This window comes from Pyxicephalus adspersus, chromosome 8 (assembly GCF_032062135.1).
Source record: "Pyxicephalus adspersus chromosome 8, UCB_Pads_2.0, whole genome shotgun sequence".
Taxonomy (NCBI): domain Eukaryota; kingdom Metazoa; phylum Chordata; class Amphibia; order Anura; family Pyxicephalidae; genus Pyxicephalus; species Pyxicephalus adspersus.
Genome location: NC_092865.1, coordinates 42067282 through 42081002, shown reverse-complemented (window position 1 = coordinate 42081002; position 13721 = coordinate 42067282). Strand labels below are relative to the sequence as shown.

General features: G+C 38.0%; 1 protein-coding gene across 1 annotated transcript in view; it reads right to left on the bottom strand.

Annotated features, from left to right (window-relative positions):
* Positions 1-2830: 2830 nt before the first annotated feature.
* The window catches only part of XPNPEP3 (X-prolyl aminopeptidase 3), a 25354-nt gene continuing 14463 nt past the window's right edge, over positions 2831-13721 (bottom strand). The window contains exons 7-10 of the mRNA XM_072420184.1: positions 11234-11319; positions 7487-7670; positions 5593-5713; positions 2831-4422 (exon numbers count right to left, since the gene is read on the bottom strand). Of these exons, the coding sequence (XP_072276285.1) occupies positions 4256-4422; positions 5593-5713; positions 7487-7670; positions 11234-11319 (558 nt within the window). The 3' untranslated portion in view covers positions 2831-4255. The remainder of the gene's footprint in view (positions 4423-5592; positions 5714-7486; positions 7671-11233; positions 11320-13721) is intronic.

Here is a 13721-nt window from a genome sequence, read left to right as displayed (position 1 = left end):
AATAATTTTTTTCATTTTAGTGGTATTTCTATTATTCTTTTTTTTTAATGTTGGCAGTGACACCTAATTTTGAGTCAAAGCAGTACGTGTATTCTCAAGTAAAATGAGGTACACCAGTTTATATTCAGATTGGTATATAAATATATATGTGTGTGTGTTGAAATGGTACTAGAATGCTATCTGCAAAATAAAAATGTTGGTGATGCACGCAAAGAATAACTGAAGACATACAGTGGCTTCAAAAAATTATCAGGCCCCCTTTACTTTTTTCAATTTTGTTAATTTTGTAAATTTAATAAAAAGTAAAAACTGAAATATCACATTTTCATAAGTATTCCGACCCTTTACTTAGTACTTAGTTAAAGCACTTTGCAAATCCCACCAGACCCAGTCAGGTTGCATGGGGACTGCCGGTGGAGTTGTCCCTAAGCTTGTGTTTTTGTGTCTTTGATGTGTGCTTTGGATTATTTTTATGTTGGAAGGTGAACTTTCAGCATTGAGTACTGTGGAATAGGTTTTCATTGATATCACTGTACTTTGCCTCATTCAGCTTTCCCTTAACTCCAACCAGTCTCCCAGTCCCTGCTGCTGAAAAACATCCCCACAGCATGATCCTATTTAATGTACAGCGCTGCGTAATATGTTGGCGCTATATAAATCCTGTTTAATAATAATAATAATAATAATAATGATGCTGTCACCGCCATGCTTCACTGTTGAGATGATATTGGACAGGTGATGAGCAGTGCCTGGTTTCCTTCAGACATAACATTTAGAATTGAGGCCATACAGTTTAAAATTGCTTTCATCAGCCCAGAAAATCCTATTCTTCACAGTCTGAGAGTCCTTCATGTACTTTTGTACAAACTACAAGCGGGCTTTCATGTGTTTTGCACTGAGGAACGGGTTCCGTCTAGCCAATCAATAAAGCCAATAATGGTGGAGGGCAGAAGTTATGGTTTTCCTTTTTTATTAACAAGTACAAGGTAGAATCTGCTGTGTGGTGTTTTGCACCTGAAGATACAACCTGCTACAGACCAGATGTTTGTTTTTCTCTAACTTGCTTTAGCTGAATGCCTATTCAAGTTACTCGGCAGCAGTAAAGTCAATTAAGCAATGCAAAACAGCACAAGTGAGTTTGAATACAGGTGAATATGCATATACAGACTACAAAGACAGTGGATAGCTAGGGCTTTGGTGCAGCAATAGGATAATATATTGTAAAGAACAAATTGTTAATACAAACATATATAGAGATGTGTAACATAGCATTCCATTGGTCTGTCCCATATAAACAAGCATGGGAAGATTGACCGATAAGCTAGTGATATCCCTGTTTAAATATGAAAAGAAACGTCTCTAAGATATCACTGTCTAGCTTATTAGGCAATTTTCCCATGCTTGTTTATATGGGAGAGACCAAATAACATTCTATGTTACACCTCAATATAAGCTTGTATTTACAATTTGTTCTTTACAACATAATATTCTATTGCCGCACCACAACCCTTGCTATTCTCTGTCTTTCTTCTTAACTTACACATGTTATTTAGGGTAGTGGCCCCATATATATGTAGGGATGTTGTATTAGCATCACCTTTGTTATATGAACAACTAAAACAAACAAAAAAATAAAATAAAAACAAAAGCAGCTCATATATCAGCAAATCTATGTACCAGTACAGAAATGTCAATTTCAATTCATTACACTATAAAACAATGAAACATACACAGAAATACCTCATAAACTGAACACACAACCTCATTCCTATCTTACTAAATATTATCAACAGCAATCATTAGGCAATAAGTAATTATGAAAGAAAAGAAAAGTAATGGCATAGAAAATAAAACTTGTGATCTTATATCCCAAATATTGTCTAGAGGAGCAGTTAAAAGAAAATATTTACATACATAACCAGTTGTGATGTTAGAATTGCTAAGTATCTACACAAATGTAAATCACAAAAAAAGCAAAACCTCCCAATACCATGCTAGTATACTGAATAAGCTATAATATACTCTGAGCAGCAGAGGAGAATGGTGACATTCCTAGCAGACTGATCATAGAAAAGGAAAGACAAGTGAATAACCTGATGTGTATTGTTACTAATAGTAGCTTCATCAAGATTCACTCTGAAGTAGTGAAATCAGCACCCCAATTCACTAAGGCATATTTTGCAGCGTTGCATTAGAAATATAGGGTCATGTGTGATTCTAGGCATGTTAGGGTGTGTTGTTCAGCCACTGTATTTTGACTGCAATGCCAAGATGTAAATGATTATAAAGGCACCCCCAAGATGTAAACAGTCCCCAAGATTGTTAGGAAATATTGTTTGTTAGGCTATGTACACACGTGCAATATTTGTCGTTGGAAGGGATCTTTCATGATTCTTTCTAATGACTGCACAATGCATGAACTTGTGCTGTACATACACCACCATTCTGCTTTACGGAGAGGGGAGGGGGAGAATAAGGTAGCGGCACCCCGCTGCTCTCGCTTCCCCTTTACTTCCATTACGATCGTTTGTCTTCTGCCCATGGATCCGCCAGGTTGGTCGTTTGGATGATGGTCAACGAGCACTGTACACATGCAAGATTCTCATCCTATATCGACCCTGAGCCGATTATCGGACAAGAACCATTGCACGTGTGTACCCAGCCTTAGGTTGTAGAAGTAATATCACATACTTTTCATAGCATGAAATGTGTTAAGGGGTCTGCAGGTTAAAAAAAAACAACTGGAAATCACAAAGAATACCAGGCTATGTGAAGTGTGTCATGATTTTGTATCACCCTTATTGAGAAGCAAAATAAAACCACAGGCATCTTTACTATGTATAATGAGCTCTACAGTGTAGGCAATGTGATTTATTTCTTAGGAGCAGAGCAGTCATTTTAAAATTACAAGACTTCTTTCTTACTATAAAACATTTTTTTAAGATGGCTGCAAAATAAGTTAAAATACATATGGTACAGTTTTTTCCAATAAATACATTTTTACAAGTTTTGGTGCGTACATTCACTCACCGGTCACCTGATTAGGTACACCTCTTCAACTGCTTGTTAACACAAATATCTAACCAGTTAATCACATGGCAGCAACTCATTCTCCTCTGACTTGTGGCATCAACAAGACATTTTATCCTAGAGAACTACCATTCATCGGATATTTTCCCTTTCTCTTTAAACCCTAGAGATGGTTATATATAAAAATCCCAGTAGATCATGCATTTAGACATGTACATATTGTTCACAACAAGTATCATAATAGACATTTAAAGAGACGTGGTTAGGAGTCAGGAGGGCAGGTATGAATTTTTTAGAATCTGCTGATCTGCTGCTGATTTTCAGGCACAACCATCTCTAGGATTTACAGAAAATGCCTTGTTGATGCCAGAGGTCAGAGGAGAATGGCACGACTGGTTGGAGCTGATAGAAAGGCAACAGTAATGCAAATAACCACCCATTATAACTGAGGTATACAAAATAGAATTGTTGAACACAGAATTGTTGAACACAGAACGGTAAATCTTGAGACATTGAGTTACTGAAGAAGGAGACCACACTGGGTGCCATTCCTGTCAGTTAAGAACCTGAGGCTACAGTTCGCACAGGCCTCACTTAAACTGAGAACATTGGAAAAACGTTGCCTGGTCTGAGGAGCTTTAATGTGTGACATTATGTGGACAGATCTGTGACATTTAGATGGGGAGTCAAAATTTGGTGTTAGCAGCATGAAAGCACATTGTCTTGCCTTGTATCAAAGCTTTAGGTATGTGCCAGTTTAATGGTGGAGATATTTTCTTGGCACAGTTTGGGCCATGGTTGCTGACGATGTCCATCCCATGACCTCAATGTACCATCCTCGGATACTTCTAGCAGGATAGTACGCCTTGTTACAAAGTTGAAATCATCTTAAACTGGTTTCATGAACATGACAAGGATTTCATTTTACTCAAATGGCCTTTACAGTCACCATATCTCAATTCAATTCACATCATGGATGCACAGATTATTTTCAGTGTGGTGCTCTAATGATAATATGTCCTAAAAATGCCTGAAGAATGTTTCCAGCACATTGCTGAATCTATCTTTAGAACTACGGCAGTTCTGAAGGCCATAGGGGGTCCAACCTGGTACTAAAGGGTGAATGAAGTGACCAGTAAGTGCAAATTATATATTTTTTGCACACGCATTGTAAGCGAACACCTTTGATGATTTAATTTTACTTTTTTTTATCCTATTACTTGTATCATTGGCCTTGACCACACACTTGTTGTAACTCATAAATTTCTTTGGGACATTTTGCAGAGAGAATAATGGGAGACTGTTCTGTGATTACGACGTCATCTTCAATGCGAATTCCTATACCTCTGTATTTTTCAGGAATCTCTGTGTCATTTGCAGGAATGTAAATACCTAAAAAAAAATAATGATAGAGCTGATTAAAGGTACATACTGTAAATATATTTACATTTTGTCCTGCTACCTAAATGTTTTTATCTTACCTACTTGTGTATCCTTTTTTACAAAAATCATGAAATAGTTTAGGGAACCAAGAAACTCCTTCAGTGATAGCATGTAACACTATAAACACCATGAAAATATTTACACAACTTTACTCTACATGAAAGAACATTTATGCAGTTGTGATCACAGCATCTACACAAGATGTATTCTAACAAATTGGTGCTTTCTGTTTATGGAGCTACATGGATGTGTAGCCATTCATGTACTGTATATGCAAATGATTTGCTTTAAAAAGGAACTAGTGAAGCAACAACAAAAATGGGAAAGGCATTAGGACTGGTCCAATAGTCAAACTCACCAAATATTTTACCATATAAACCATTAAAATACCAGCAAGGTGTTATTGGACAATATACAAAATACTAGGTAAAACATCAACTATATTAGATATTAAAAGAAATTAAATTAGCAATTAAAGTCACTTTTTATACATCCTAATGCTGATAATTTAAATTTGTTTTCCGCAGATGATATGAGATACACACAATTAACTTTTAGAACCTATAGGAAGCTGGCATTTTATTATTATTACTGGGCCAGTTTACAGGGGATATATATTGTACACCACTTATTCTTACAGCCTTTCTCAAACTTTTTACTACTGAGATGGTCTAGTAAATTTTATTTTATCTTTAAAACCTAGTTTTATTTTATTAAAAATCTTTTTTTTTTCTGTAGTTCTATTCTATACTTTTACGTAAAGACTGGAGTAGCTTTAAAAAACAAACTACAAGATAAATAAAGTGGTTCTGAGAAAAGAAGAACAGGTTGTAATAGGAATGGTTTCACTGCAAAACCTTTTAGCTTACCACTCTTTTATAGTTGTTTAAAACAGGAATGACTTGCACACAAAATGGTATAGTTGCATCATTGTCATCACACATACATATATAATAATGTTTCCTACTGGTCATAGCTGTAAAAATAAACAGGGCTAAATTATACCCAGCAAAGTTTGGCAGTACAACTATTTTGTAAAATGTGTATTTTAGCAAACATACATCAATGCAGTCTTTTAAAACCTGTCCTACAGTTTTTAGTGTCAGGGCATTTCTTTACCTGGCTCAATTGTAATCACCATCCCTGGCTGTAGGGACAGAGATCGAGATACATCAGGTGTGTCATGTACATCCATGCCAAGAAAATGTCCAACATGGTGTGGGCAGAGCCTTCGTGCAGTCTAGAATACCAAGAAAAGAGTAAAGAGTTGTAGTGAAGATATTAAATGATCATTTCAGAAGTAACAAATTAAAAAGGAATAAGATCAACATGTGTTTAATGATCAAGTCTATGGTTTCTGGACTGGTATCTCTGGGTGCAGAAAACACAATCTTTCAAACAGAGTGCCAGTACTTACCTATTACTGGCTGACCCATGCTATTCTCCAGTGGCAAGTCCACATTTTACATCTGTGGTTGTGCAGCCCACCAGATGAAGGCTGTAAACATGCTGACTGGGTGGCCTGTCTCCTCATATCTGTGACCTGTCCTCTGACTAGCCAAGAGCCAAAATATAGCTTGTCCAGCATCTGACCACCTCTAAACCGTGATAGTGTTAACATTGCATAACTTCTGTGGGTGCATTTTCTAGACTGAAAACATTTCTGACCTTTGCTCTGTTTGATCTTCTAATGGATTGCGGCCTGGATTGTCCTCATCTTGTCTGGCTTGTTGCTTACCCACATTGACCCATGATTATCTCTGGTGTAGAAGAGAATATCCCTGATATCAAACTTGTTGTTGTCACAGATCCCCACAGGACCAGGGGATCTGTGCCCTCTTCTGTCACCCACCTTGCACTCCTCTGCAACCAGCAGCAGCTGCTCTACCCAGGAATCCAAATAGGGGACATATCAACCTTGAAAAACCAAAGCTGACAAAAGCCACAACAAATTCTCCAACAAACAGGAAAAGCCTTTTTCCCAAAGACAGGGGTGAACTGGTCTCACTTGACTGAAAATCTAGTTGGTAAACTTTGATGGAGACCATAAGTCCAAGAACTTGCATATGGAGGTGGAGAGGAAAGCAACACTGAGATTTAAACAAGGTTTAAAAACTCTAACTTTTGTGGGAGAAAGCAACTTATCTCCTATGACTCATGTGCAACTTGGAAGTTGCCTTATTCAAATGGTTTTGTTCTACCATAGCTTTTGTTGCAGACCTCCCTGTACTCCTTGTCGTAGCTTTTCTTACAATTATTATACTATTAACCATGCTATATTCTCTGGCAACTTCCACCCCCAATCTATGTTTTCTTGCAGCCTCACAATTCACTGTACATTCTTTGTAAAATCCCTTCCTCAAATTCCTTTCCCAAATTCTGGGGTCTATGTAAGACTCATTGAGCCTGATTCATCAAGCCAAATCAGAAGCTCGCTTGTGCGCGCGTATTTGCGATCTGGAATCGGACGCCAAAAACCTATCAACCAAATTTCAGCCGATGAGAATATGCTGGCGTATTCTCCCGGCAGTTATCAACGGAAATGATCATTCACTCTGAGCCGCGCATATCCAGCAGCTTGACACTGGCGAGCTTGCATTAAAAGTGTTCCCCTAAAAAACCATTCTTTCTAATGGCACACATCTTACACTTAACCCTAAATAAAAATGTTTGGGGCGTTCAAATCTTTCAAATATATATATCAGCCAAGAAATAAACATATTTTTAAATGACCTAAAGAGTTAACTGATTTCAGCTCTTTACATAGGCGCCTACCTAAAGGCTTACGATGCCTGACCCGAGGATCCCACTCCGACACGGTCTGGCGGAAATACACCAAGTATATTGAGCTTAAAACAGAAAGGGGGAGGAAATGTCAGGTCTTCTCACCTACCAAACAAGGCTGTCATGAGTGGAAGAGCTTATTTAATCAAAGGACTGTATAGAAAGAAATTCAAATTCTTTAGTAGGTAAATCGAATCTGTATTTATATGTAAGAACAAACAGAACTTACTTTTAAAGCCTGACTACTGCTGTAGTGACCACGCACAATGCCAAGTTCTTTTAGTTTTTTTGCTAGCTCAATCAACATGTGGCTATAGAGGTCTTCTAGGCTTGTGCCTGAAATGCACAGATTTAGACAGGACTTCTGAACATGTAATACCATCTCATAGAGCTCTTCTTGTGCAGCAGAGAACCTTCAAATAAAAAGAGGAAAAAGTTACTTCATGTTTTTTACAGAACAAATCATTTTTCAGAATATTATTAAACAATTCAGTATACCATACATGATTCAGAAGACAGGTCAAGGAACATGAGTATAGATTTTGTTTGTAGAAAAGTGTTACTGCCTTAAAGCTGAATTAGACCTGTAAGAGTACTACATGAAGAAGTTAGTGCTGGCGTAGGAGCTAGAAGAGGTACGTTTAGCCCAAACCAGGGTGTGGCTGGATATGATGCATTGCCAACTTACTACCTCATCTTCGCAGGCATTGTTGGGATTTTTCTGAGCCTGAAATAGTGATCTAAATGGAGCAATAGGCAGTAATATGGGAGAAGATGTTAGGGACGTGTGCAGCCTTGGGTGCTTAGCGACAATGCCCAACTCAAGGATTTCAGTGTAGTGTTTGCAATGTTAAAAACTGTACTGGATAATACTCAGTTATTCTTTTCTATCCCTAGTATTCTTCCCCTGATGTCACCACTTCCTGACATCTTAATCTTTGCCTCTATCATTTCTTAATAATCCGTAATTTCTATGTGTCTAATTATCTACTTGTACTCCAAAAAATCCTTTTTCTTAATGTCAAGGAAATTAACATTCCAAAGAACCATCCCTTGTTGTTGCCAGATTTACACAGAAATTGGGTCCAAGTAACATTGCTTCAAGAGACTCATTTTTGCTATATTTGTTATATTCTTAACCTCAAAAATCAGCTGTTTCCTATAGTTTACCGCATGTGAAGAGGCTATTGATTGAATGGACTGGTTCATTATGGAATTGACTTTAACAAGTAGGTTTATGAGCCATTATGCTTGTCTTAGATTAGATCGATTTACTCCCACTCCATTGCAGAGATTTCCCTGTCAGTTTCCCTGTCTCTAATGGCATGTGCCAGGGATGTCCTCTGTCCTCCATGTTATTAACCTTGGAACTGAACTCAATTATTTCATTGCCTGATTTCAAACTTTAGGCTGGAGCCTTTAAATGAGTGAATTGAAATGACCCTATCGGGTTTTTGTTGGGCGGGAATCTACATTTTTTGGGTATTTACCTGCCTTGTCGTCTGTTGTAGAGTTTCTGTTTAAATTTCTGCCTACTTTGTCTAAAATAAAGTATGACTTAGGAAGATGTTGGCATTCCACATTCTCAGGATTTGGGCACATTTTATTAAAATGAATATCCTATCGTGGGTGTTGCACTTGTTACAGATGCTGCCAATTCAGATCCTAAGTATATATTTTATTCATATTTTAAAACTAAACATTGCTAAATTTTAAACCTAATTTAGCATAACAAAAGACCCAGGCTGGGTCGGAAACAGCTGTTTGAACCTACCGGTACTTAAACTATTTGTGTCAGGCCATTCTCCAGTTATTTGTTGATCCCCGACCCCTCGCCTTTAAATCCAATCTTAGGAAATCTCTTTTCTCCCAGAAATGATGGACCTGGTTTTCCTTAAGTGTTTAAGTCTCATTTGTTTAGGGCCCACCAGACTTGGATGTAGAACCCTGTTCTTATATCTTCATCTGGCCCTCACACATTGGATTTCTGGAAAGCTATGCCATGCTTATTGCCTTATCTGTTCTTAACCCTGCATTTTTACATGCTTGAGCTGGGTATATCCTTTACACCTCCACAACGAGATAGTATCACTAATGTCACCCACAGGGCCTCTGCTAACAATATATTTCAGGAGTTACAAGAGATGGTAAGGGACACTGGGGAAGGTGGCACAAGTATTACTCAGAGATCTCTGCTCAGTGTTTAAGGTGTAAGAAGGAGACATACACATACGCTACTTATATAATGGTGCTGCCCTGTTCTATAAAGCTCTTTTGGGACACAGTGAGGGAAAGAACTGCTTCTTTCTACTCCATCTTTTTACTCAAAGCTTCAATGTCCAGCTGCACAGCAGGTAGTTGACTATGGTCTTATTGTGAACAATTTTAAATAGTATATTGGGCCTAATTTAATAATAAGACTGGAGATGATAGATTATCACCGGTGAACTTTGGTGATCCAGCAAACTTGGAATGGATTTTCTAATTTTTTTTTTGCTATTAATTGGAAAATGTTTTCAAGCCCAGAGTAGACCCATTTCATTTAAATGGGCTGCTTAATAAAACAAAAAAAAAACAAAACAAAACAAAAAAACATGCTGCTGACCACAATGCGAGGCAATGTGTAACATGTGTGCATTAAAGAATGAATACCACTGCAATGTACCAATGCGTTCTTTACTGCAGCGCAATAGTTGTTTACATGGTGCATGTGTGAAAGCATAGTCACATAGAGAAGCTGTACCTTAGATATGCCAAGTGACAAACCTGCTAGTATATATTCAGATGTCCGCTCTACCTCCGTATGTTAGCACCAGTATAAAAAAATTTTAACTAAGAATTAAACAATTGTTTCACTGTTTTGGTCTCAAGGTGGTTTAAAAAAAATCTTAAGCCACTAAAATTGCTTAGCAATTGCTTTGATTTGTGCAGTTTGGCTAGCTTTAGTAATGATCAAAATAGGTAATTAAATCTCTGTTTGGAAACTAACATCTGTAAAAGGGTTATAAAACCATACACATGTCATTTCTTACAGCAAATCATTTTAAATGTCTTTACTATGCTTTCACTAAAATTGTAATTTTTTGTCGAAAAACAATCCTGTTTGTATCAATTACTGTTTGTATTACCATGACCTCTGCAGGCTGATTCTTGAATAAAAAAATTAGGAGGAAATTAAAGTAAAGTTCCTATTGCGGATGCCTTTAATTTGCTTGCTTTTTAAGCTACGCACACACGTCCAACGGTTCCCACCCGATAATCGGATAAGGGACGATATCCGGCGAGAATCTGGCTTGTGTACATCGCCAGCCGTCCATCGTCAGAACAACCGTCCTGGCGAATCCACGGACGATGGAGGACTAACGATCCTAATGCAAGGGAAGGGGGCCGCTCTGTCGTTCTGCCCTCCCCGCTCCATAGAGCAGAACGGTGCTGTATGTACAGCACTCGTTCATGCATTGTGCAGTGCTAGTCGTTGGAAAGGATCGTGAAAGATCCTTTCCAACGACTATTATTGCACCTGTGTATGCGGCTTTAGTGCAGAAATCAGTCACTTTCCTGTGTGATAGGTTACTAGCATCACCAAGCCAGCTTGGGTGAGGTGGTGACAGAAAAGCAGCTTTCCAGCTATTGGGACTGTGGCAGAAAAGAGTAGAACTTCAATGTTACTGCCCACAGATCTGTAGGACTCTTCTTTTTACAGATCTCACTGCCCCTGGATTGGAAGGAATACCATAACAGGTGCTGATTGCTTTAAGTTTTGTAAACAATATATGTTTGATGGACTGTGTTTGAGGAGGGGAAAATAAATGCTTTTACGTACACATTCAGATGTTCAAAACTTTCAACATAAAAGAGCAGAAGTAACTTTTAATTTACCATTACAAAATCCTAATACTTGCACGGCACATTTCTATAAAAGCAATTGTATTCCATAACTACGTTAAATTAAATTATAGAAGTACTAGTTGCTCACCTGCCATTTACAGGCCATGTTCGTGTTACATCACTGACATAACCTGATGCTTCACATCCACCATCCAAAAGAACCATTTCTCCATCCTTAGGAAACATAAAATCAAAGAAATATTTTAAATAATTTGCAATTTTTATATGTACCATCATTTTTATCATAATAAGTATTCATAAATGTTATTTGAGAAATTTTCACAATGTTCATCAACCAGTTTTATATTATTTTACCTGTCTTAGAAACACTTTCTTTAGGGTTGTAAATGAGCGTATTCATTTTTGGAGAGTGGGGTAAAGACAGAAATCCTGTGAACTGTCTACAATATGCAATCCTTTTGATAAGGTTTTCAAAAAGGGAATGCCCTAGTACCACTAACACTTTAAACATAAGGGCGAAGCAGCCATATGTAATCTGCAGAGCACTTGAAATCATCCCAGTAAAACCAAGTACGCACTGGTCTACGCTGGGACCTATCCCCTGACCCCACAAGCTCCTCCATATACTGGATATCATTCACCCTGGTAAACCATTGTTGTAAAGTGGCAGGGTGGCCTACCTCCACAGGGTTGGGATACAGGCCTTGGTCGCATTGAGTAAATGGCGCAGCAAAGAGCGCTTGTATCGTTTACAAGACATTGCTGAAACATGAGGCGGAGCAAGCTCCAATTTATCAAGTATAGAGGTTCCTGTGAGCTGTAGAACAATCCTAGCAACGTCCGGCCAGAATGCTGTTAGGGCAGGGCAGCTCCAAAAGATATGTAACAGCATACCAGTGTGTTACCTGCACCTCCAGCACACCGAGCTCGTATGTGGGAAAATGTTTGCTAACCTGTTGGGGGTCCGGTACCACCTAGCGAGCTGCCTAGTAAGGCTTTTGCTTAGTACATATTTTTAATAAATCTAATCAGCACTGGCTGACAAGTGGTTGGCATAGGATATGACAATGGTTGGATAAGGGTTGGCATAGAATATGACCTCTAATAAGTAACACATTGTTACATAATTAACATTATTCACTTAACAAGTTACAAATCTTACCTCAATAAAATTAATTAATATTCACTAACCCTATACTATGAAAAGCACAAGCAAAATGAACACAGCAACACATTTTTGAGATATGGTCATCCTCAATGTCTGGCATTACAGCGTGACACAAAGGCTGGCCCTTGAAAGTCTGTGGCTTATTAAGGATAGGGTTTTTGAAGCAGAAGCAGACTTGTGAGGGTGTCACACTGCCTCCATTACCATGCCTTCTTCCCATAGTACACCTTGCTGTTATCTATTCCACAGGTACACAACACACATGCACCCAGCCATCCACATCATCTAAATAAAAGCATGACTTATCAGACCAGGTTATCTGCTTTGTGCCTATTTAGTTATGTAAAAAGCAAGATGCAGTGCACCATGTGTTTTGGCATCTTTCTCTCATGGGTATAACTGAGTTCAGCAATATATGCTATAGTACCTCTTCTGTGGGATTAGACCACATGGTCTAATTCTCCGAAACATTAAGCTAATTTTGATAAGGCTAATTGTTTTAGGTAGGTACTATACAATACCCAATATACTGGGATCATTGTATATATATATATATTGAAGAAAAGAAAATATTAGGCTGTTTTGCTTTACTTTGAATCACTGAACTATTATTTAGTTGTACAACCACTGTTTCTGAGAACTGCGGCACATCTGTGTTGTATGAAGCTGACTAACTTCAGGCACCTGTGGACAGGTATTCCCGCCCAGGAAGATTGAACTACATCCCACAATTCTTCTTCTTCTTGGTTTTGCCTCAAAACAGCATTTTTCATGTTTTCCCACTAGTTTTAAGCTCTGGGGATTGGGCTCCATGACTGTAACCAAGGCATTGCTCGTTTACTGGTGTGTTTGGGGTGTGCCCAATTCAAGGGCATTTCCTCTCAGCATACGGCAACATGACCTATTCAAGTATTTTGATGTACTTAAATTAATCCATGATCCCTGGTGTGCGATAAATAGGCCCAACATTACAGTATGAGAAACTTCCCCATATCATGATGCTTAAACCACCATGCTTCACTGTCTTTACAGTCTTCTGTTTCATCAGTCCAAAAAATGCTGCACCATTTCTCTTAAGGCCAATCAATGTGTTCTTTGGCAAACTGTAACCTCTTTAGCACATGCCTTTTTTTTCAACTTTGGGACTTTACGGGGGTTTCTTGCTGATAGCTTCCTTGCATGTCATGTCAGTTAGGACTGTTGGTTTTCTATTACTCTACCACACCTACTAGTAAATTATTAGACATGTATAAATAAAGATTCTACCAAAAACAGTAATCAGGTTAGTAATTTTGGACTGCTATTATTTTTTATTACACAGTATATGTATATATATATATATATATATATATATACCGTATTTTTCGGACTATAAGACACACTTTTTCTTCCCCAAAACTGGGGGGGAAAAGTGGGTGCGTCTTATACACCGAATACATGTTAAATA